Below are 26,125 nucleotides of genomic sequence, written 5' to 3' on the forward strand. Positions count from 1 at the left end.
ATTAATTGGTTTTGGTGTAAACCAAAGTGAAAATGAGGGCATTCACATATGCATCCGACAGAAGCGAACTGGCTGGGGATATCATGTTGTACACTGATGCAAATGTAGCATCTCAGATGAACTGAAATTACATTTTACTGCTAAAGACCTTGTAACTTCACACAGCTGAGAAGGCCAGAGGATAAGGTGGGTGAGGGTGTGGAGGGGTGGTTTGTTGTTATGTTCGGGGGGGGCGTGGGGTTAAGGCCGGCTGCACGCACAAGTCTGGAAACAGTTAAGGATGGATCACAGGCCTGTACGCAAGAGGGTGGGAAAAAAAAGGGGGGCGGAAGAGTGAGCCTTGGGAAGAGCGTTGGTGGAGGAGGAAGAGAAAGAAGGAAAAGAAATTGTGAAATCTTTCAATTAGTTTTTTTTTTTCTTTTGCCTTATGTTGCGCAAAGATTTTACAACCTCTTTGTGCTATTTTTATTTGTTATGTAAAAACAGCCTGTTTTGACATTTTACTCAGCTGTCTAATTGATAAGTGTTTCAGGGGTTTTCATAGATATGCTTTCAGGTATAAAACAGCTGAAATGTCTCCAACAGTTTGGCACACAGAAATAAGCCTGAAGTCAGTCTGTTACTCAAACCAGATACAAGTTTGTCTCCCTAAATTAACAGCCTCTGGCACTTCCGTTCCCAAAGCAGAAAGCTCAAAGCTCTTGAACAGTTCCAAAAAACACGGCTGGTCCATTTCCTCCCCCGCCTCCTGGTTCTAATAAAATGAGGTGAAGGAAAGGCGGATGGATAATGAGCAGAAACGTACAAACTTCTAGATTCTCATTGGCACCAAGAATTATGGACACACATTAGATTACAACATGGATGTACTCTTACACCAAACACACACACACAGAGACCTTCCCTCCTTTTTCTGTTTTTGTTACTGATGTCTGTGTACAGTTCATGTTCCCACAGCATTAATCTAAAACTTTCCCAGGACCGCCGATACACATGGGACCCTGCTGGTGATGACGGCAAGAGTGGAGGGGTCACTTTGTCCCAGAGGGCCCAGCAGCAGCAAGCGGCGAGGGTCCGTGCCGTGAGGAAGCTATTCGTCAGCGCTCAAAATAAAGCCCCTAACCTCACTGTCAGTGCGAAGGGCTTTGAGCGACAACAGCCAAGTGACGCCAAAGGCATGTGTTACTTGGCATAGTCAGGGGTAACAAATCATATTTAAAATGGTAACAGTTTGACAAAATAAGCAAAACTCTTGTGGTCAGAGTTTTAGAGTTCATGCTCTTACAGCTCCTTGCAAAAGTATTGACTTTTAAAATTTTGTCACATTTAATCCACAACATTTAAAAAAATTATTTCATGATAGGATTTTATGAGCAACACAAAGCACCACATAATTCTGATTATGAATGTTTTGCCACAGATTCATAACTGGATTTATGTCTGAACTTTGACTGGGCCATTCTGATACAAGAGCATGATTTGATCGGAACTTTTATCTAAATCAGTTCACAGCAGCTCTGGTTGTTTGGTTAGGGGTTTTATTCTGCTGGAAGGTGAAAGTCTTAAGTCTTTTTGAAGCCTCTAACAATCCTTTCTCAGAGGCTTTAAACTATTTTATCTCCAACAATTTTTCCATCAACTCTGACCAGCTTTCTTGTTCCTAGTGAAGAAACACATTCCACAGCATGACACCCCAACCACTTTCCACCCTGGAGATGGTGCGTTCAGGGTGATGTGTAGTTTTATCTTTCTTTTGCACATAGTGTTTTGAATGAAGGTCAGATGTTTTGAACAGACTTGACCAAAAGGCCTGCTTGCTAGAGAGCGTGTAGCACACTGCTGAAGATTGAGGTTACAACGCGACAAAATGTGAACATGTTCAAGAAAAATTCATACTTTAGCCAGGTACTGTGCATCTGAGATTAAATAGTGGAGAAAAAAATCCATACTTAACCTAAATGTGCTGACTTTTGTAGTCTTTCAAAGAACCAGTCAGAGAAGCAATCTTAAAAGAGTTTGAAGCTTAATGACATAAACAGGGGGAAAAATCTGCACAGAAGTCAAGCAGCGTAAAATGACTTCTATAAAAAATGCTTGAAGGCTGTTTGATCTCTTAACCTCAAGGATGCTTTTTGACTGAGCCACAACAACAGAGTCATTTACAGTAAGGAATGTCCGCAGTGTCCACAAATAAAGCAGGGTCACGTCAAATCATCTTAATATGAGATCTCGTAAAGTATCTGCAAAACATGTCTCCAAGCCAGATGTTTGTTGTTGTCATTTAGGTCTTCGGATTGGGCCACCACGTTCCCGCTGTAATCTCAAAGGTCTGAGGGAAAACAAACTGTGTTTACTCCAGCGATGGCGCAGCAATCACCAGAAGGGATACACTTCTATTCCTCCACATGAATTTTCCCACAGATGCTGGGAATTTGGCGGTTTATCGTAAACAAACTCTCTACACTCAAAGTGTCACCAGCTAACGAGAAAAGATCGCTGATCTCGACCTCAGCGGGAGGCCCAGGGCCCACGCTCTGCCTCAGGATGCAGCTAAACCTGCTCCTGGGATTAGACACATATATAGTGAGGCTGCGATGTTTTACTTAAACATCTGGCACTGATAAAGCGGAGCTCGATAAGGTGGGAACCTTCGTCCAAAGAGCATTTGCAGCCAATTGTGTGAATTAGTGCATCCCAAGAGGGGATTGCTTGCACTTGGAAGAAGTGGGGGTGTGGGGTGGAGGGAGGCAGTGTGATCCTTAACAAACGCAAAAGCAAACTCCTCACAGGCTGCAGCTGGAGGGATCTGACTTCCGGCACTGGGAATTTTCTAGGCCCTGTGTGGGTGTGATGCATCCCTGACACAGTGCATCGTCGAAACCACAAACCAAAGACTTACAGACAACAAGGACGCCACAATGAGTGGAAGACCAACAGTGATGAAACTCAAAACTTCTTCACATAACAAAATGCACCAGAAGAGATCTTGACTCACTATCAGAGGGCCGGAGAAACAAGAAGACCAAAACAAAGCAATGTGAAGCGTACCGTCAAATGCATGAAACGACCAATGACAGAGCATGACCAGCCAATGAAACAACAAAAGGAATACTGTACCCTCCACCAGACTGTGGAAAAAAAGACCCAGGAACCATGCAGACATATGGAATAGTCTTTATGGGGAAAAATAAATCCGAGCAGATTGGGGCAGCAGAAAAAGTGCACACAGAGTCTGAGATCACAGACACTAATGTTTACCCTGCTAAAGTGAGCAGGAAGCTGAGATCTGCAAAACTAACATCTCCAATTTAGCAGGTCATGTCTTTCCAAGAAAAACAATTAAACCTCGTAGAATCTGACACTGCCTTATCAGAAACACTGATACTATCTGGATATATTTACATGTAGAAATATATGGGATAGACATCTATAAGGTCTAATAAAGATAAAACCTTGTAATTAATTCATGGGTATCTACATTTTGAGAGAGCCGAGCGGCTGTGTGGGAAAAGTCTTTGTTCAAACAAATCTCTTTTTTTTAAATCTCTCCTCCTGGACTGACTATCCTCCCCCCAGAGGAAAACCTTTTGGTCCTTCAGCAGCAGTGCACTGTTCCCACCCCAAGAGGCTGCAGGGTCTGCAAAGTGTAACAGGACTTAAACAGCTTTACATTAACAGCGCTGCAATAAATAATGAAAATGTGTTAGCCTGGGAACAACTAAACTGTGCTGCAAACACTCTGTCAGATTAAGTCACACATAAGCAGTAGAAAACCTTTCAGGCAGCAGCTGAAATATTTAAAAGAAAACAATGGAACTTCCCTTTCCCAAACAAAAGTTAATGCTTTAGTTCATTTTGTGGAAAAACTGTCTATTAAAGCACAATGTATTTGTATATGGAGTATTTGAAGCCGGTAATACAAGCTCCAGTTTCTGCCCACCTAAAGACACTAATCAAAGGCAAGAATATTAAAACTTCATTGTCTTTTTGAGTGTCACATCTTAATTTATTTTCCATGATATGTTTATTTCTGATTTATTTATTTTTAAAAAATAATTTCTAAAAGGTTTTTCACAAATGTGCAAGAAACCAACCTTTTATAGCACATTTTAGTAATAGACTCACACAATTAAATCAGATATAGATTTTGTTTCAATGAAGAAATTTGCCATCTATTAGTATTAAGTATCTAAAAAAAGCCACAGCAGTGGTAGATTGTTAAAATAAAAAATGAGAAAAGTTCAGCTGGAGAAATGCTGAGTACTAGTTCTTTTTACTTTTTAACACTGGTTAAACTGTCTATTAATTTATTAATCAATTTGTTTTTCCAGATATTTTGTTTCCCAACAAAACTGTGAAAGGCCATTTACATGATGACGTTTATCGTTCTCTAAATGAGATGGTTGTGATTGATCAAATGAGCTACCAAGCTTGACTTGCAATCTTTTTGTTTAGTCTATATTTGGACAGTACAATTTAAGTGGACATGATTTCCTCTCCTAAATAAAGTCAAGGACAGACCAATCTTAAGTAGCCATTAAAAGAAGGTTTGTGAATGTCTAATATCTATAGGGGTCAATCTAAACGCTCCCATGTCTACCATCAGAGTGATTATTAAAAGGTTTACAAAGAGTGAACCTGTCCTGAGTGGGGTTTGAGCATTAGGTTTGTCCTCATACAGTTACCGGAGAGAGGACAACAGAAAGGGAAATAAGGAAAAATTGATTTACTTTAAGGCTGTCGCACATATCCTCACAGGAGTGTAAATAATTGTGGAGGTGATTGCAAACACACGGTGTATATGAAAGACAGGTTTGTTTTCATTAGAGTACAAGAGTTTAGAGTTCACAAAATGTGGTCTAGTGAACCCAATTTGTGTTCAGGGATGAGTAAAACAGATTGGAACAGTGTGATGTTTTAGTGACGTTTATTTTTTTCAGTAGCATGATTTGGTCATTTTCAGGAGGACCCAAAGGGAAACAGAGAATTAGGCAGACATTAGAACAGGGGTGTCAAACTCCAGTCCTTGAGGGCCGCTGTTCTGCAACTTTTAGATGTGCCTCTGCTGCACCACACCTGAATAGAATAATTAGGTCATTAGCAAGACTCTGGAGAACTGATCTACACAAGGAGGAGGTAATTAAGCCATTTCATTCCAGTGTTTTGTACCTGTGACACATCTAAAAACTGCAGGACAGCGGCTCTCGAGGACTGGAGTTTGAGACCCCTGCATTGGAATAAAATAAGTGAAGCAGTCCAAAAACACTTACAGAGAACCAGGAACACACAAAAGAGCATGATTAGAAACGGGGTTTGATGTAAGAATCACGACACAGGTGAGAAGTATATTCACATACAGGGTTAAAACAACAAGTAATTACAGAGAAGGAAAGAGACAGATGAGATAATGCTGCGTTCCAGCTAGAACTCAAGTTGGGTTCGACGTCACAACCGAGTCGTTTTAACTTAAAAAAATCTGAATTTCAACATGTTGACACCCTTATACAGTATTTGCGTTACCTCTTATAAACATCATTTTAAGATTTATTTTCCATGAGCAAACACCACTTTTGATTGGTTTGTAGTTGACAGGTCTACATGTAACACTAATTTCAGAAACACTCTTATCCGCCTCATGAGCCGTAATTGTGGGTAGCTGGAGTTGCTCCCCGTCTCCCAGCGGGATATACGACTTTCAAGGATGATTCAGTTGTTTTTCCCAACTTGGAAGTCAGAATTTTCCAGTTCCGAGAATCACTTAAATGCAGCATAACTGCCAAAGATAACGAGGAAATAATCAAGATACAAACACGGATGAAACCCAAACATCCCAGGACTGTGACACCTTCTAGCTCTTCCCTTGGTGCAGTTTTATGTTCAGCTAGTACCGACTCAACTTCCTGAATAATTTGCATTCTGCACCTACAGTTTGTATTCACACCAGATTGCACACCCAAGTTTCATTTGTTATTTAAAGCAGTCTTTATTTTCCTACACTTTCTGTGTTGCCAGTTTGCCATCAGAGGTCATTGTGTGAGCATCTGCCGATTCTAGTTCAGTCATTGTCATAGGAGAGCTGATCTCAGGAAATAAGCAGTCACCTTTTCAGTCCTGCAGCAGGTGACCTCATTGCAAAATGCCAGAAACAGGTAAAGGGGCGTGGCTAGATACTGTAGTGAGAAATTTCAAATTGAGAATCACATGCAAAACCCAATGTTTGTGCATTGGGTTTTGCACAAACATTTTTATTAACAGAGTTTGGGGTATGTGTGTCATATGAATGATAAAACTTTGCTGTGAAATATGGATCCCATCATGCAGTCCCATGCTAATATTTTTGCATTTCTCAAACTGTAGAATATTTGTCGTATTAAAACCACAACCCTTGAGGTATTATACTGGAATTTCAACAAAAAAACCCCCAAAACATTAACACAATTGTGAATAGAATTGTGGGTTGCACAAATGTGGACTTTATGGAAGAGTGACAAGACAAATGTCGTCATTGAAAGAAAGCTATGACTTTTTGGATATTGCCAAAAGTCATGCAGAAGTCACAAGATACAAAGAAGTGGCTTTGGTCAGATGAGAACAAAGCTCACATCAAATGTTATGTGTGATTGAAAACAAAAATACTACATGCCACTTCTCTGGTGAATTATGGTGGTGGCAACATCATACTGTGGGAATGCTTTTCTTCAGAAGGGACAGAGAAGCTGGTCAAAATAGAAGGGAAGATGGATGGAGGTAAACATGCAAGACAATCTCGAAAAAAAAAAAACGAAAAAAAAAACTGTCAGAAGCCAAAAAGACTTGGAAACGTGGTTCACCTTCCTGCAGGAAATCAATCCTAAACATTAGTCAGAGCTGCAATAAAGGGTTTCGATTTAAGTATTTTCATGTTGTAAAACGGCACATTGAAAGTCTCAGACCTAAATCTAATTAAGAATCTGTGGCAAGAATTAGAAACTGATGTACATGTTACTTGAGCTAAGTTAATACAAACATAAAATAAAACACTTGCAGCTGCTGATGCAGCAAAACATGGTTCCTACAAAGTATTTAGTTAGGAGAGCTGAATGGAAATGTGCACCACACTTTTCAGTTTTATTTGGAAAAATATTGAAAACCAGCTTTTATTTTCCTTCCACTGCACTGTTAAGAGTAACTTTGTTTTGGTCTATCACATAAAACTGCCAGTAAAACACACTGTGGGTACAACATGAGAAAACGTGATATTGGATCATTGATATATTGCCTCAGTTTAAAATTGGTTTGCTTTCATTTGGATAAAAAATATAATGTTCTTTTTTTTCTTGCGTCAGCTTTATTTCTAGCCTCCAGTGTTGCCTCAGGGAGATATGTGCCGGCAGCAACAGCCACATCCAAATGTATGGTGATAACAATGTTTTTTCTACTGTCTGATACTGGTAAGGTAGTGTTTCTGGTAAAAACATTTTGCTTGCTGTGGTCAAAAACATGCAAATATAGTAATGGTGCATGAAAAACATAAACAAAAGGGAAACCAGGATAACAAAATATTGGCTAACTGTAGTGTCCAGTCCAAAAGAAATGAACAGACAGGTGTTGACGCTCCTCGGGTTCAATCCAAGCCAAAATAACATAGCTTTTCTTCTTTTCCAGAGTACAGTATGTAGTTGCTTTTCCATCATTTTAGAATCAAAATACACAAGTTGTGCCCCAAAGTCTGCCCCTTTGGAACATTTTCTGCCAAGTTTCAAATATTTTTGGGATGGAATGAGGCCAAAAAGGGGTCTTCGCTTGTTTTGACAGTATCAGTCTGACGGAAATAGTTGGTGGAGATTTGTGACTGAGTTGCACTGACCCCAATTTAGATCCAAGTTACACAGCTGGACGTTGAACTTTAAAAGGATCTGTTCATGGCAAAAATTGCCTGTATGTTGTAACCTAAGTGGCTGACGCTGCAGCGAGGCCCTGTCAGGTTTGCATTATCAGCACTTAAGGAAAAGATCTACTGTTATTCCATTTTCATAATACTATTTTCTTTTTGGTTTAGTGTTTGGGTACAGAGCATGTGAGGTCCAATTTCACAAACCAAAGTGACTCTGTAGTCATGGCTAAGCAGCACATGTTTAGGAAACTGCTGATTTTGGTTTGCTCCCCTTTCAAACAGAGCTGTAAATGCTGTTTGTAGTGGCAGTGGGGGGATGTTAAGGACTTCTTGCTGCAGAATGGCAGCTTCAGATGTGGTAGCTCTTAGATATCAGCTTAATGATCTAGATTTGAGTCATTCGGTAACTTAAATGAAAGAATAAAGGGATAAAAGAAATAATAAAATCAATTATTTCTTTTTCATTCTTTAAAATGTGGGTTTGCTATTAGAGTGGAATTAATGTATCGTTAGTGGTCAATTTTAATAATGGGTTTGTAAGAAATTAAATGTTACACACCCGGCTGGGGTGTGAATTTTTTGGCATAAAAGGTTCAAACTTCTTCCCAGTTTTTAGTTTTTTTATTCATTATATCCAGACAATGAGACCCCAAAACTTTATGAGAAGTGAAGTCCCCTCACTCAACTTGCAGTCACCCTGTACCCTCACCCACCAAAGGAACAGAAACAGCTGAATACAATTAGAAATGACTGGTTTTAAATTCCACTTACATACTCAGATACTTTAAAAGAGATAGCCGGTTTCAAAAACAAAAGAAAATGTCAAATATCTCGTGTAATTTTTGTAATTCATGTTTATGTTGTGGTAAAGTATCTGAAGTTTGTGATTTTCCATTGTATTTCTTAGTAAGTATGGAAGTAAAACAACTCAGCAAAACCCAATCTGCGTTTTCTGCTGTTCAGAACATGCTTGTCTTATAAAAGCATTAGGTTGTTTTTCTTTGTCCTCTTTCCCCATTGCTCTGCATCACTAACTCCAATATGTTTTTGTTGGCCAGAAAATCCCCCAAAGAGATTTCAGAGAAAGAAACGAATCTGACTGATACCAATACTTCCTGTCTCGTTCTTCATGTACTGAATTTAGAAAAAAAAACCTTGATGTTTGCATGATGTTAAAACTACACAAGGTTGGTAGTTTCTTCTCAAATGCCAATAAGAGGAAACAGATGTTTTCTTCAGAGAACTTGTTTTTGCTTTTTTTGATTTGTGTCTTGTGCATGTCTGACTGGTGCATCTCACATGTACTCATATCCACCACCTATGTAACATCATGTGAATCTGAATTTTTACTAAAAAATAGAGGCCCTACACCAATATTTTATTTTTAAGTAGAATGAGCAAAAGTTCTCCAGATTTGAAAGTTAAAAGCAGTCACTCATGCTAAAAAAATACGTTACAATATTCCAACTTTTAAAACAATTATTTCATTAAGAAGGACCACACCACAAAGATATAAAGTTAAAATGAAGGAAGGGCCTAAGGAATACATGAATGGGATGAGTCATTAGGGGAGATATGTGAATGGGACCTTGGAAGCAGACTCATAGTGTGTGGGGGTGTTCAGGAAGTAATCTTCCCTATGCCTTGCTAGGGCTGCCCCAAATGAAGCCTGAAACAAGGAGGAGTTAATGGGAGCGGAGAACAAGGTGAGGATGAAGGTGAGGAGAAGAAGAAGAGGGGGATGAGTGGAAGAGGAAGGGATAAAAGGAAGAGAGGGAGAGGGAGGGCGGGTTTCAAAAGCATGCAACAGACGTGGTGAATTAAGTTTATATAGACAGCTGCGTAATTAAAGGAGTAGTTGAGGCGTGGTCCTTCTCCCCAGTCTAAGGTAGCATATTAACTCCATTTTATTAACAGACTTTTCTACGTTTACTCTTTTTACCTTTAGTAATCACGTGTCACAACATTTTGAGTTTAAAATGTTGCGATATTTATTTCTGTTTTGATTCCTGTTAAAAACTGCTGAAATGTCACTCACCAAGGAAGAAGCCGTGTTTCTAAAATAAAATTTAAAAAGCCAAGTTACAGTTTAAAATGCTCTCAGGGACAAAGATCTCAGTTTTTGATCACATTGTTTGTAATCAAAAAATAAGTCTGAAGCCCTAGAATGTCATCCCAACTGTGAAGTATGGGATGGTAGTTTCATGTTGCGTGCATTAAGTTACATTCAGTGTGGGCATCTCACTATAGGAGGAACTGCTACACTGCACAAGATAGCTGGCATTCTGAGGAAGAAATGAAGATATCAAGCAGAACGTTAAAGCTTAGACACAAATGGATCTTTTGCATGGACAGTGACCGTAAACCAGGAGTCACCGGCAAGTTGCCTTTAAAGGCTAGCAGTTCCAAAAACAGATTAATTCAATCCCATCTGACATTTGTGGACAAATGTTCCTTATAATTCTGGGATTCACCAAAGAATTATGATGTCTAAAACAGGAAACATGTTTCTGATTTCTTGTCAGGCGGTAAGAGAAAATGTTGCACCGCTTCATACATTGTAAGTAAACATTTGGTCAAAGGATTTTGTGTCTATTTCTCCTAATACAACAGTGTCATAGCAAAAGAAGGGAAAAGAAGATACAGTGAAGTAAATGCTTCCTCAAAGACTTGTCCAGCTGAACTTCCTGACTGAAGATGAAATGCAGCTGCCTGTCAGCTCCCCCTGAGTTAGTGGGGTAGGGGGGAAAAGCCAGATGGACAGGCGGCAGTACAAGATTGCAGGAATCCAAAGCACTCTTCATTATACTTATGTGATTCAAGTTTAACGTTTGATAGGGTCACAGAGAACCAACTGCTCAGCTGAAAAATATGAAGGTTGAATCATAGCCTCTGTCAGGCAACTGACCACAAGGCTTTGAGTCACAGCAAACGTACACTCATCAATCAATGAATTGATAAGCATGTGATAAGATGTCAGCTATAAGTCAGCATGTGATAAGATGTCCAAACTCAGTATTTCATCCAGATATGAAGAGCACGACAGTGGTTTTCATACTCCGGCTGCTCAGCAGCTGCGTGCTCGGCTCTCAGAGTGACGGATAAATCACTGCAGGACAGAATGGGATCAGTATGTTATTTTAAAAACTCTATGTGGAGCTCAAACCTTTACATGTCGACACTGCGGAACACATGTGAGCCCTAAGAGAGTGCGGACATGTTTTCTGTATGGTCCTAATGCGAAGCACATTTTCTTATTGCGGATGGCATGCAGAAAGCCAGGAGAGTCAGGAAACAGCTGATGACTAAGGATTAGATCCAGGCCAAGGGGAGGAACGGGGCCGACTGTGCTGTACAGCATCAGGGCCAGCAGAGGAGCTGTGCTGCATACCACTGACTTGACGCACTGGAAGGAAAATCCCCACTTTTCATGAGAGATGTATAAATTTACAACACTTTTAAAAACCTGATACAAAGATGTACTAGAGGAATAAGTTATTCTGACATGCATTACAGTCTCAGACTGCTAATGGTTTAAATGCTGTTTTCCAAAGGTCTCGCTATAGAACAGATTTGGCAGATAGAGCAGACTGACTACATCAAAAACTCCTTCAAATAAAAGGTGGGACAAGCTCTTTGAAATCACTTGCTTAATTAGAGCTACTCAGTTCAAAAAGGACAACGATCTATTTCCAGAAGATGGATGTGCTGTTAATCGGACCGACAAGTTCAGGTGCAAAACATGTGACATTGAAATGGAAAAGACTTGAAGGAAACACATGTCTTGGCCGTTAAACAGCTAGCATCACCATAATGTCCCACTGAGTTACAGACTCAGTTCCAGTATCAAGGGTACACTTGATTTAGACATGAATCAATGATAAGTCAATACACCAGGTTTAGTCCTACAACTTACACCTTTTGTTTGGACGACATATCGGCAGAACAGTTTTGGGCAAACGATTTAATTAATTCACTTCACACAATTAACCAAACATTTATAAGGATAAAAAATAGTTTGTAAAGCATACAGAAATGTCAGAAAGCAATGTCTTTGTCATTTAATTCAAGAGCTAAAAATGAATAATGGTTAAATGGATGCCATATTTATATATTTGTACAGGAAGGTTTGTTGCATAAGTTCTTGCATGGATATTTCCTTAACTCCCCGACCCTTTCAAAAACTTTTAAATACAGCCTCAACCCAATTGCAAAACAATATCATCTTGTTTTCATTTAATCTGTTTGATGTGTGACTTTTTTTTAAAGCAATGAAACAGCATTTCCAACAGAACTGCTCACTTTAACACAGCAGCACATTAGAATCTCTGAATAATCTCACTGAATCACCCTTGTAACACTGAGATGACACAGCACAGTGAGGATGTCTCTCAGACAAGAAACCTGGATTCAATTGTATTTATTGAAAAGAACCCTGGCAGCTGTAACAATAAATGTCTATAAAACTGTGACGGCGAGACTTAAAAGAGCTCATTATGCTTTTGATTGTGGGTTAACCATGCTGAAACTTAAACTAACAATAAAGAATTTGATTGAGAAGTTGGAAAAGCTTTAAAGCTCGGACAAACAACAGATTTTTAGCCTTGACATCAATGGACAAATCAGATGTCTAAGTATTCTCAGTCAGAAAATGCTCAATGGGAACTCATTCCTGGCAGTAAAACTCTCCTCCTCAGATAAATGCCAAGAGATTATTCAACAGATTGCTCGCTCGTTGGTTCACTGGAGATCTTAAAGCAAGGGTGAAGCTGTGTTCAATTAAAGCTCGGTATGTGTCATCACTGCAAAAGGAATGCATTTGTAGTTGAAGAGGATGCTGGATTCTGTCACGGATGCTGGGTCCGATTTCGATGGACAGCCAGAAGGTATACAGAGAACATTGATTCTCTCAGCAGCGTTTAGTGGGAAGATTGTTGGTTCACTTGAGGTGACTGAAGAGGGTCGTATAAACAGGCTCTTTAGCAGTGAAACACAAAGTGGAGGGCATGCAAACAGGTTGTAAAACACACAATGTGTGTGTCTGTGAATGTCACCAGAATGTCTTGTCAAATGTTTTCTCTCAGCGAGAAGACAAACTCTGTCGAAGAGATGTGTGTGTGTGCGTGTGTGTGCAGAGATGCAACCCCATCAACATGTTGATGTTTGAACAGGTTGCTCATATTTTCATGTACACATTGAAGCATGCGGGTAACAGACGCCCCCTATTAGAGACAGAAAAACATTAGGTATCACGCAGCAAAATGGGTAAAGAAGTTGTCCTTAGTCTTTTAAATCTGATTAGAATAAAGTCAAGAAACTCTCTCCATGTCAGACATCTGTGAAATCACATCTGAACAACTTTGTTCTGCCAACATCTACCATACAGCCTTGACCAACCGATAAGAAACACATCTTACCTTCAGAGGGCTCCTGCAGACACGGTTGAGTCTTCTCTCTCTGACCCCCCTCCCAAAAAAAGGAAAAAAAAAAAAAAGCCGGCCAGCGAAGGGAAATGAGAGAAGAGTTCTCCAGCTGTAGTCCCTCCAGGGTCCGCTGCTTCAAATGTCCGGTTCTCTCAGATGTTCTGAGGTTTCTCTCTGCTGTCCCAGGAGTACGTTGGGAGGAGGTACCGCTCCGAGAATGGCTGTTTGTTTAGTCAAATCACAGCAACATGGGGGTCTCTCTCTCTTTCTTCCTCGCTCTTTCTCTCTCTCCTCTCTCACTAAACAGTCTAACACTTTGAAAGAGTGGTGTAAGTATGAAAAAAAGAGAAAAAAAGTTCCCACTGGAGACATGCAAGACACACTCTCCCTCCCTGACAGCCTCACAGAGAGCAGAGCAGAGGAGTTAGTGGTCTGGCCCTCAGTGAGCAGAGAACAAGAGAGGAAGAGAGAGAGGCGGGAGGAGAGGAGAGGGAGAAAAGCAACAGAGGCAAGTTTTACAAAAATGAAAGAAGAGGCAGACAAAACTTCAAAAACACAGATCAGGTTCTGCTTGTTGTTCTTAGGTAGCAGCTCAGAGGTCCCCAGAGCCAGAGCGATTTGTTTATGAATGGAGAGGCGAGCCTGCTGGAGGTGAACTGAGACAGTCTCTACTGGCAACGGCCGATCTGGACTGCGTCTAACCCTGCCATAAAACAACAAACACAATGAAAAGGAAAGAGGACGAAGAGTGAGAGGTTGGGGCAGAGAAGAAGTGAAAAAAAAAAAAAAGGTTATTTGGCAGAGCTGTTGGTGCCCTGCTATGGAAACAAACAGTTGTGTCAGTTTCTCGGGAACAGGGGAGTGTTTATGAAAGTACACAGCCAGGATGAGGTGTAGAAGCCAGTAAACACAACCTGATTTCAGCTTCTTCCTATTTTTCTTGGTAATTGTCTTTCATTAATTACATAAACTACCTCAGAGTATGTTCTCATACTCTTTTGTTTTTTTTCTCCGTACCCTTTCATCCTCTCCTCTCTTGCTCACAACACGTCCTAAATATTGGCTCTCCTCCTAATTTTATGCTTTCCCAGGGCAGGAGGGGCTTGGACCCCACTCTTGATGAAGGCTTTCTTTCCTCTAACAAGCAGGCAGAGTGAGGGGAGGAGGGAACAGGGCTAAATTGGACAGTAACATGTTGTCCTCTAATTGTGAGGGTAAATCTAAAAGCCCAGTTAGATGTAATTAGAGAACTCCGGTTATTTGATAGAAGGGGAGAAACACCACACAGGGCAGATCACCATTTAATTTTACTCATGTAATTAACACATCTTGTTAAAACAGCTGCCCATGAGCTACAGTCAAATTCTGGAATATCTTTGATATCATAGAGTAAGAGTTGAAATAACTAAAAAAATATATACCGGTGAGCTACAGCTTGAAACACATATTTTCTACTTGACGAAAAAAGATAGAAGTGTGGCAAAAAATACCTATATTTCAAGATGTCATTGCTCATCCATCCATCCATCCATCCATCGTTATTTATTTTGCACCTACAATTTTGAAGAGGGCTGCAAAAAAATTCATTTGATTGTGGAATCTTTATGTGAGAAATCTATAGGAAGCCTGCAAACAGGACGCAGAACTGTCACTTATTTGAATTTCATTATTATATATAATTTTAGCCTGCAGTTACCATGGAGTACAGTTGGGAAGACACAAAGGGTTCATCTATTGCTCTATATTTGGCCGTAGTGCTGAGTGCGGCCTTTAACAAGCTGGACCTCCAAATATTCTGCCAAAACAATGCTGAGTCTATCTGACTGAGTAAAGGGTGCATCCTCTCACTGCTCAGCCCATCTGATTCTACAAATCAGCTCGAAGGCTGTTTACTGTTTATTTGGTGTCTGGTTAAACTTAAGTTTAGGTGACGTTTCTGAGAGGCAACAGGGAGGATGAAGGGAGTAAGGAGGAAGGAGCTGCAAGGTGCCCATACTGAGGCCTGAACCCGTAACAAACAAACGATAGATGATAATGACGGATGGAAAACTGTTTCATCAGGAGTCCCATCAATTTTAGGTGATGCTGGTAAAAAAAATTTTAAACAAACAATGACATGAAAATTAAAACCAGAAAATGAAACATGAGAATTGGACACATTCAGAAAACAAAAATGAAACACAACACTTTATGCATGTGAGTGACAAAATAAAGACTTTGCTTCTTGACATTTAGTAATTTTTCTACTGTAGTGTTAGTGTTTAGTTCCTGGAACATGATCATCACAGTCCTTCTAGTTTAGATATTAGCAGAACTGATATGCATTATTTAACAACTCTTTACTTAAGGTAAATAAGCAAGATGGTAGTTAAAAAATACTTAATTCCAAGTAAAGTACCGATATATAAATCAGCTTCAGGATGCAGGATTGTTATCAGTAATCTGCAAAATCTTCTTCTCTAACTGAAGTATGCAAATTTAAATATTTAGTTTTATATTATTACTAATAGAACAAACATCTGTGGCCAAGAAGATGTTTAGTTTTAAAGATGCTTGTCTTTCATTTAACATTCTGCACTTAGTTCAGTTAATGCTCCCTTTTGTAACCAAACTTACTGAAACTTACTGTTTGCTTCTCTGCGGTTTGTGTTCCGTTTCTGAAGCGCTGGGTCTCCACTGGAGGGCGCAGTGGGACCGGAGCTGACCTTATTTCTTCTTCTACGCTTCAGTCATTTAAGGCTTGAGATGAAGACAAAACTATTCAGTGTGCTTCTGGATCGCGCATCATTGCCTTTTTCCTGAGACAATAACCTTTAGATCAAATTTCCATAGCTGGAGAACCTCATCTTTCTCACCCTCCATGAAACCTGTCCCTGCAACAATTCCACCTCTGCTCCACCATTGCTGTCCACATCTCCACCGCCACACAGACCTCTGCACCTGAATTCATTCTCCCTGTTGTCCTTCCTTTGTGTCATTAAGCTCATTTCACAGTCTTCATTATTAAATAGGGGGTTAATTTTGTGTGAGCAAGGGTTTAAGCAACCCCGAATGTCCACCATGTGAGAATCCATGAATCAAAGCAACACACCAGGTATGATTTTGATGAGGGAGTAACATTTACATTTACATAATCTCCCCATCCCTCATTACATTTTTATTATTTTGGACAGTCTGTTTGTTTGCCCAGGAATCAAACTGCGAAGAAGACTACAGCATAGCCCAGTGTTTCTCAGTTCCAGACCTCACTGCTCTACCATCTCTATTGTAGATCACCTGATTCAAATGATTGCATGATCTTTTTTGCATGCCCTCTAGTACTGCAAAAGCTTGTTAATCACCCACTTATTTAAGTCAGGTGTGCAGCGTAAGGGAAACACCTAAAACATGCAGGGCAGTGGTCCCTGAGAACCAGGAGTGAGAACCACAGGTTTCGCCACATGGTCCGCTCGTTCCACTAAATGAGCCACCCAGCGTCTCTGTGTGTAGGGTTCTAAAGTTGTCAGCATATACTGGAATGAGAATGTGACATTTTACACAAATTTTAACTCTAAGACATCTGAAATGATCAGACCCTTCTTGTAAGATTTCAAATGTCAAAATGGGTTTGAAGCCTGTAGTACTAAAACTAAAGCCTAAAAACTAATTGTAGTCACAGCTGTCACATGCAGTAGAAACACAATATAAACTTAGTCCAACGTCGTTATTGCAAGTATTTCCTCTCCCTGCACTCTGCTCTTCTCAACATTTTATCTCATGCTGTATTTTACAGCCATATGGTTAACAGAAAACATGCTTGGTCAGACTCCATACTGTGCCTTGAAAAGTATTTATTCACAAGCATTTCCACATTTTTGTCACATAACCATGCATTTCAGTTTATGGCCAACATGAAGAACTGCATTTAATTTGGATTATAGAAGGAAGAGGAAAAATGGTTTTCAAAAATGTTTACCAAAAAAAAATCTGAAAACTGTAGTGTGCATCAGGTTCCCTCTGCCAAAAACTATTTGGCAGTGACAGAAAGGACGGATGTTTTTAATTGGTGAAACCCATATACTCAATTCTGCTATTTAACCTATGAATGCACTTTTGATACAAATCTAGCATCAAGTAAAAAGAAAACAAACAAAAAAAAAACAGGTTTGCAATGGAATATGATTTATTACCATGACACGTTATTACATTTTTTTAGTAAATTTCCTGAATTTTTATGTAAAGTATTTTAGGAACTTCGTTGTATCAAACATGATGAAACCAAAAACAAACAGAAATCCGGAAACTAATTCTACTTTGACAAAGAGTGTTGAAATATCTTACACCATTTGGATATTGTAAACCCCTGTCCATAATATTGTTTCAATCAGATTGTGGGTTAGAGCACCACTTAGAGGAAGACTATGGAGAACTAAGAGCCAGGACTCTGACGGCAGATCTCTGTCTGACACATGTGAGCTCAGAAGTGAACAGAAGTCTGTCATTAGTTCTCCCTCAGTGACCTTTAATGGGAAAAACTATGCTCAACCTACACTGTTTAAACAGAACCTCTATACATGGACCATGGCCGTGAAGTAAACACTAATTTAAGTAAGCAGAGAGTGTTCATGCAACCCACCTCTGCTCTTCGTTTACAGGAAACATCAAAAGCCATTTAGGTGGTGTCTGGATATTAAAAGCTTGCGATTATAGTAGAGGTTTCAGGATAGAAAAGGTCAGAATTAATATACTTCTTAGTGTGCATTAGCATATTCCTTAATGTATTCTTTAAGAGGTTAAACCACATTCGACTATTTTCAGGACAGTTGGTTTTTCTGGGCACCAACCTTTAATGTATTTCCATCTTTTGATGGTATGTTTTTGATGTTTATATTGCACTTAATGCTTGGGTCAGCAGCATTACCGCCTCCATTAACATAACAACGGGCCTTGTTAACAGATGGGAGATTAGTGTTTTCTCCAAGAAAATGCCATGAATCTTTTATGAATGTTTGCTAGATTCAAATGTATGAAGACTCCAAGCTTAAACTATTAAGAAATGCTTTCTGTAGAATAGAATGATGTCAGCTGAATGTAGAAAAATATAAAGAAAGCAGCAGGTGATATGCAGTGCATGAAAAAAGTACAGTTTGTCTTGCTAAAAAATAATTCATCTCAACCTGGTCCTGGATATATATATATATATTTTTTTTGCTTTCTTTTTGCTGCCCTCTGGTGGATATTTTTATTCCAACTTTCTTGATTGAATTTCAACAGCTTGACACACATCAGTCATAAGGTCAACGAAAACACAGTAAACACAAATAGTAAACAGAGAAAAAGAAACATAAACTGGTTTCTCCCTAAACCAAACCCACCCTGAACACACCATCTTTTTTAGGTACATAGACTCACCCATCCACGCAAATAGACAAGATATAGCAAATAAATAAATAAATAAATAAATAAATAAATAAATAAATAAATAAATAAATAAATAAATAAATAAATAAATAAATAAATAAATAAATAAATAAATAATCTGGACGAACCCACGACCTTATTGCTGCAAGGCAACAGCTCTACCAACTGTGCCACTGTGCAGCCTATAATATTTTTTTATTTGTCTACAAAGATCTCTCTGGCCTTATAACTACCATTTTTCAATACTCTCAATCATTGTAACAAATGTCCTCAGCAGTCTGCACCACTAATGCTGTGGTGGTAAGTTTATTTTCAGTCTTCCTCTTTTATCTCCTCACTTCTCCTAAATTTTATATTCCCAAGACACTGCAACTTAGAAACTGTCTTGGAAACTTAAAAGTGCAGTTGCACAAAGAGAAAATAAAGAAATAAATTAGATTAAACCAATTATGTGTGTTTGCCATGATGGCATAGAAGATTTATGTGTATATTCTGATAAACATGTCAGCTGTAATTATGCAGTTTGGGTGAAGTGTTTTCAAGAAAAGGGTGCAGATTTTAAAACCGCCTCAAAAAAACAGGAAAAAATGAAATGACTCATTTGTGGTGAACATTTTGATGGATAGGGAAAAAGGAAAGATTTCCAATGATTCCTCTTAAATGCTTGGTTTGAATGTGTAAAATAAGGCCTTGGGTGTAAGGAAGTGAAATGCACAGGAATTAAATGAAGCTTTTCCTCCACTGACCCTGATCTGATACACTTTAATCATTGTTAAAATCACGAGTTTTTTCCTCACATACTCCTTATCTAAGGGATCTTATGAGACATGGCAGGTAGGTTATGGCCATTGTCCTGGCGTCGCCTGAACACTTAGGTGAGTCTCAGGTAAGCCATGACGTCATTCCGATACTTTTGACCTCCTTGGCAGTAAATCCATAAAGGTGTGTATCCTCACCGCTCAGGTGCAGTTATAGCCCCAGACCTCCGACTAAAGCCTGCTGGATACAAACACAGCAGCCGAACATGCGCCTCGAGGCCTGATTCACCTGAGATCCGACCCCTCCTGTCGAGCGAGGACTCCGGCATGTACTCAAACACCCAGCCGGTGAGGCACCCGGCTCAGACGCTGTCCCTGCACAGCCAGTACCTTCCGTCTGCTTATGATTTTCCAGGCTACCACCACGCCGTTTCGGGGATCGCCGACCCGTCGACGACCACCTGGAACCCCGTTTACACCCCACGGGAGGAATACCCCTTCAGCTTCCCCAGCCCCAGCGCGGGGCAGTCGAACTACATCTCCCCGGAATTCAACAACGCCCCCTCAGCCGCTGGAGGAGGAGGGTCTCTCACCCCTTACATCTCCCAGGACCCCTTCGGCTCCAGGAGGAGACCACCTGAGCCCATCAGACAGCCATTTCCAGGTAGAGCTTTATTCATTCTCAACATGATATTGCAGGAGAAGCATTTTATATTTTAGTAGTCTAATATTTCTACATTAACACATTCTGAAGAAACACTTGCCTCTCTCTGACATACACGCAGTCTGACGCATCTTAAACATGTATACTGTTATCTTGCAGCTTATCAGACGCCTTAGATGTCAGCCTATTAGTACAACAGGAAAGGCATCATCTTGATAAACTTTTCAGTCATTACGCAGTGCAGCAACATAAGAAGCAACAGTTTAGCAGAGGACACAGGCAACTGCATGCTTTTTTTTTTCCTTAGACAGCCACATTATCCACTGTGAGTTAAGTCAGTCTGGAGACACGTGCATTCATCACACTGTTCGGCTGTCCCTTCTGGCACCATGCTTTCAAATGTCACTGCAAAGCTAACAGTAAGGGCCATGAAGTCTGCACAGCTACCACTCCCCACCCTCTCTGTCCACTGGGTGTGTCCAACACATTGACAAATCACCCTGCAAGATGGCAGAGGAAGTCAAACTGCACTTCCACCTAGCAAGCATTCAGGCTTTATCTTTATCTCCCTTTGTGGGTGCGTACATGGATCTGCCTCAATCGATGCCCTCACATGCTCAAAATTTTCCAGTCAATAACTCTTGAGTGGGTGAACATTTGAATGAATGAATGGCTGCCTGTGAAAACACCAATCCAAACAGAAGTCACAGAGATAAGGAGAAGCAGCACGGCGGCGCATAGAGGAGTCTTTACATTAGTTAGTATTAGCATGATTAATAGAGCTGATGAGGATTTAAGTGGCGCCTGACCTAAAAGTTGGCTCCAGACATGTTTGGCCACTTCTCTCACCACGTGTGACTCATTGACACATTGTTTCCTGTTGCTTTACAAGTATGGCTAACACAGCTTCATAACCCTGCAAGGGACATTGTAGAAAGAAAAAAACACTTTAGTGGAGCAACTCAAAACTTTTGCTAGTTTCTGCAAAGTTTTTCTGCAAGACTCTGCCAACAGGAAGAAGCTTCAACAGCAGCATGTGGCCAGTGCATCCATGACCAGAAACATGTAATCTGTTAAAACAGAAATCTGTCCACTTCTTACAGATCCTTGGTTTTCTCAGTGGTTCTTGTTCATTTGAGAATCATGCAAATACTATAATATTCAAATGAATGGAACAAGTGTGAAAGATTAAATACCAAACCATATTTGCAGCCACAGACATTTGGTAAACCTTTGTGTTCTCTTTTTCAAACTTATACAAAAGTGCAGTTGCACAACAGTTTTTGGTTAAATAATTTCAATACACAAATTAATACTTAGCATAAGTCTGGAGCTCAGTAAGAAATATCCCTCTAAACCTTTGCAGGATCTTGTAAAAAAAAAGTAGCTCTGGATCCCAAAGAACTCTTCCAAGAAACAGTATCAAAAGTAACTTTTGAGAAATCACTAAAACACTTTTCTTTTCTTTTTAATCTCTCTTGCTTTCAACAGTGTTTATATTTTTCAAAAATGTTGTGCTTTTCAGTTGGAAAGACTCGGACAAAGGACAAGTACAGGGTGGTGTACACAGACCACCAGCGGCTGGAGCTGGAGAAGGAGTTTCAGAGCACCCGCTACATCACCATGAGGAGGAAATCCGACTTGTCAATGGCTCTAGGACTCTCCGAGAGACAGGTGAGGACAAGGAGGCGACACATTAAACAGCAGCAAATCACAACCAACCACAAGAACAAACTATGATCTAGGGAGTTTTTGCAACTTGGTGTAATTAAAGGCCTTTTAGATTATATTTTTTCAGTCAGAAATTTTAAGACTGCAATTTTAATAGTTACAGAGTTGTGTCATCCCAGCTCGTCTGTGCCAAATTATATATAAAAAAGTGGTAAATGTGGTTACAAAAATTTATCTACATATATATGTAAATATATTTGCAAAAATGTACAAAAAAATGTGCAAAAATAGTTTGTACATTTGTAGTTTTGAAGGCAACAGTGATACAGAACCGTATACACAGTCTTTGCAGGATGCTTTTTTTTGCTATTAATAAGATATTTGCTAATAAATGACAATATTGTGTATGTTTTGCAACGTTATGGCAACAATAACAAGTGTCCATATGTGACTTTGCCCTGTCAGGCAGATACAAACATATCAAACAAGATTTCTAACAACTTTTATAATAATATCTCTAGTCATGCAAGAAAAGAAGAAACTGTTTCAAATTTTGACAGACTTATTTCACAAGTTTTCATTTCTTGCACAGTGTGGTTAAGCACAAAATCTACAGAGTGATAAGAGTGCCCCTATGTTCAGGTTTTTTTTTTTTTTTAAATAGGTAGGTAGCTGTCACTAATATTTAAATGTTGGAGATAAAATGTAATTCTCAGATAGGTTACAACTTTATTTTTGAATGGTTTGTATTTTCTTTCTATTGCAGTTAAATGTGAAATGAGTACACAACAAAACTGAGTACATTAGAATGCAGATACTTTTGCAACCATGTTTAGATTTCCAATGCTTGAAAATCCCCATAAACTGTGAGTGTTTTGTGGCCAAGTGCATTAGTAGCCATGACAGTGCACTGCTCACTCTTGCTTTTTAATGCAGCTCATACTAATGTGTCTTTCTGCCTGCTGATTTATTTAGCCAAACCCACAGCTTTGTGTAATACTTGCAAAACCCAAAGTAATTCTTAGGAAACACAACATTGCTAAACTTAGCCACAAGTCAACAGGGTGGGGTAAGCTGCTTTAACCACAGAGTTAAACTCACACAAGTGTTCACATCCTTTGAACTTCTCCACATTTTGCCACATCATGATAGATGTTAATGTATTTTATTGGGTTTTAATGTGACAGTGAAACAAAGAGTACTGTGTGTTCCTAAAGTGAAAGGATAACGATACTGTAAATAGTTTTCAATTAGAAACAAATCCCAAAAGTGAAATCTATCCATGCAAAAATAAAGTTATTTCTCTCTTTCCATATAGTTTAAAGAAAGGTTAGGTTACAAAACCATCGAAAAGTTCAGATAAAATAAGATCTTGTGCAGACCACACAGCATGATGTGGAGATGATTTTCTTCAACAATGTCAACAAATCTGGATCTAATGGAAAAATAAACATAAAACAGTAATGGAAAAAAATCTTAAAGGCTGTAAACTCTTGGGACTGGGATGGATGATCACCTTTCAGCAGAACAACAACCCTAAATATCCATCTAGAGGTACAATTGGATGGTATAGACTATGTGTTAGAATGACATGGTCAGTTACTCTTGGCTCATTACTTCTAATATGATAATATTGTCATTTTGAGACTATTTTCAAGTAACACATTGGTATGGCATAAGAATGCAAGAAAATATTATCGAAGATCAGTGCAGTTTAAATTCTAATGAACATATAAAACTGGAACTACAATACATTTAAAATAATCAAAAATAAATAAATAAAACAATAGAAACAACAAATGAAATTAATGATCAAATCTCTGTAAACAAACTTGTCCTTCAAAAGAGAGCTAGTTGAGAACAATGCACCAGATTGAAGACTTTGGTCATCCAGTTTTTGGTACAAAGAAAGAAAATAAAATAAAAGATAAATCATGTGTATGGAAATTATTGAGCTCTTTTTAATTCATCCTGCGATTAACTGATTTATTGCTCGTTGCGACAGGCCGCGTCAAAAGACTCACAGCTGCCACACTTCTGAGATATTCATTTATAAAACTTGACAATTATACACCACTTTGTGTTGGTCTGTCCCAAAAATCCAAATAAAATACGACGAGGTTGCTGCTGATAAGGTGACAATTTACATGATTACCGATGGAAAACTACGTCTGCATACCAGCTTGAGATGACTAAGTGAAGCTACCAAAATAGCATTGTGGAAACAGCTGAAAGCAAAACAGGACGTGTTGTCATATGGCATTTGCGGCCTTTTATAAGAGATATTTTTATCAACATAAAGTAAAGATTTCTTCTGATGTTTGCATTTATTAGGTGAAGATCTGGTTTCAAAACAGACGTGCAAAAGAAAGAAAGATCAACAGGAAGAAGCTGCAACATTTCCAGCAGGCCTCCACGACGACTCCCACCCCACCGGTTCTCAGTGCCCTCGCTGAGGCCCATGTTACCTCCAGCCCCGGCGCTGGCACCAGCATGCTGTCGGACATAAAGACAGAGGAGTACTAGCTGGATTCCTGAGCTGAGACAGAGAGCGTATCCGGAATGTAAATAGTATTTTGTTTTTATGAGTTCAACACAAAGTGATTAATCGTTCATTTCACTGATGCCTCAAATACATTTTTTTACAGTGTGAAGCTACGTTGTAAAACCTTAAAAAATCATTCACATTTTGTACAAGTATGGACTATTATCAGATCAACACATATCTATTGTCAATTTTAGAGTCTATATAATGCTGTGAAAAAATATTTGCCCCCTTACAATTTTCTGCTGGGTTTTTATTTGTTTTTCTTACTGGATAATAAACACGTTTTAATTTCAGACAAAGGGAACCTGAGTTAATATAAACATATATTTAAATTTAAAAAAGAAATTATGTTAGGAAATTAGGAAAAAACTATGCAAAACAACCTGCCCTTATGTGAGAAACATAAACCAATATGTTTTACCTCTGAGGAGATTTAAAACAGATGGCAAAGTTATTGACGTTCATCATATCTGAAAGTAATATCATGTATAAAGAAAACCAAAAACCACAGTGAGAGCCTACAATGCCTCGTCCAGGCTGTCAAAAAAAACAACAAACCACAGGACAACAGCTTAGCCACTGTAGATCAAACTGCATTAGATCAAGTTAGAGTCCACAATTCGAAAATAATTCAAAGTGCCTGAGGATAAATTTAAGCAGTGGAAGAGCTCTAAGATGAAAACCTAACAACTGCTGACTAAAAAGTGAACTTTTTTTATTTTTATGAATGCCTCCATACACCTTGCACAACAATTACATACAATTTCAGAAAGTATTACAATAACAGATGTTGCCACCAATAGATTTTAGGGTCCGATGATTTGAAAAGGGTTTTTTTTCCCTTGACAAATGTATTCATAATTTTAATATATCTGGTTAACTTTGGCTGGTGATCTGACACATTTAAGTGTGACAAGTTAGTGCAATTTTGTACTATAAAATATGTCATTCCATCACTGTATGTGCTGGTCAGTCAAGAAACACTGAAACAACATTTTCACATGTTCTGTTTGAAGGAACAAAAAGAATGAAGTTTGTTGGGTTCAGCTTGGTCTAATGTTAACTGTATGCTGCATTAAAATGTTTCTTGTGGTCATTTTTTATCTGACTTATGGAAACTGCTTACTGCTTTTTGCATACATGCGCATGCAACTGAAGTACAAAAATAACAAACTTAGAATTTTAGAGAAGTAATGCTTGGTTTAAAGGAAACTGAAAGAACAGAGCAGAAGGGAACTTCAAGAAAGAAGAAAAAAGAAGTTAAAGTTGGCAGCTGTGGACAAACATTTTAAGTTTCATATGTTAGCTTGAAGTACAGCGGAGATGAATTAATATGAATATTGTTGTATTTAATAATTCATTTATATTTAGTCCTTTTAGCCAACATATCAAATGCTCTAAAGAAGCGAAGGTGTAGCTAATAAAACATTATCCCAAAGAATGAAAAGTTCAGATGAGAGTTTAGCCACAGACTGACAGACTGACTGCTCAACCTCATGCCATGTGACACACAGTATTTTTGGCTCTAAACACAGACATTGGGCTGTGCCACAAATTTGAATTTTTAAAATAAATAACTTACTGCAGGCCTCAAAATGAATGTAAAGCATTAATGAAAGTATCACTTGAGTTTGAGTCGTCTATGTTGTGACGAAAGCGGAAGATCAAGTATAAAAGTGAGCCATGCCACTGACAACAGTCATGCTACATTTATGGAAATACAAATCACATCTTCATGCATGTGATATGAACTCATTATGTTAGTTTGAAATTACTAACCTCAAAATG

The 26,125-nt window shown here is 38.9% G+C and overlaps 2 protein-coding genes across 4 annotated transcripts in view; one reads left to right on the top strand and one right to left on the bottom strand.

Annotated features, from left to right (window-relative positions):
- Positions 1-13,770, bottom strand: part of pdgfrb (platelet-derived growth factor receptor, beta polypeptide) — a 33,146-nt gene extending 19,376 nt beyond the window's left edge. Inside the window, exon 1 of one of the 2 annotated variants that reach the window (XM_044128055.1) lies at positions 13,291-13,770. The gene's annotated coding sequence lies outside the window, so the exon portion shown is untranslated. The remainder of the gene's footprint in view (positions 1-13,290) is intronic. The other variant, XM_044128056.1, reaches the window with a different exon arrangement.
- Positions 13,771-19,531: 5,761 nt separating this feature from the next.
- cdx1a (caudal type homeobox 1a) lies at positions 19,532-25,445 on the top strand. Of its 2 annotated transcripts, XM_044128072.1 has the most exons (4): positions 19,532-19,582; positions 19,660-20,118; positions 21,644-21,792; positions 24,124-25,445. In XM_044128072.1, the coding sequence occupies exons 2-4, from the start codon at positions 19,782-19,784 to the stop codon at positions 24,313-24,315; spliced, it is 678 nt and encodes a 225-aa protein (XP_043984007.1). In that variant the 5' UTR covers positions 19,532-19,582; positions 19,660-19,781; the 3' UTR covers positions 24,316-25,445. The 2 variants fall into 2 exon arrangements, with proteins under 2 accessions (XP_043984007.1, XP_043984008.1); XM_044128073.1 differs by lacking the exon at positions 19,532-19,582 and having other exon boundaries at positions 19,654-20,118.
- Positions 25,446-26,125: the final 680 nt, after the last annotated feature.

The sequence above is a fragment of the Gambusia affinis genome, linkage group LG09 (genome assembly GCF_019740435.1).
Source record: "Gambusia affinis linkage group LG09, SWU_Gaff_1.0, whole genome shotgun sequence".
Lineage (NCBI taxonomy): Eukaryota > Metazoa > Chordata > Actinopteri > Cyprinodontiformes > Poeciliidae > Gambusia > Gambusia affinis.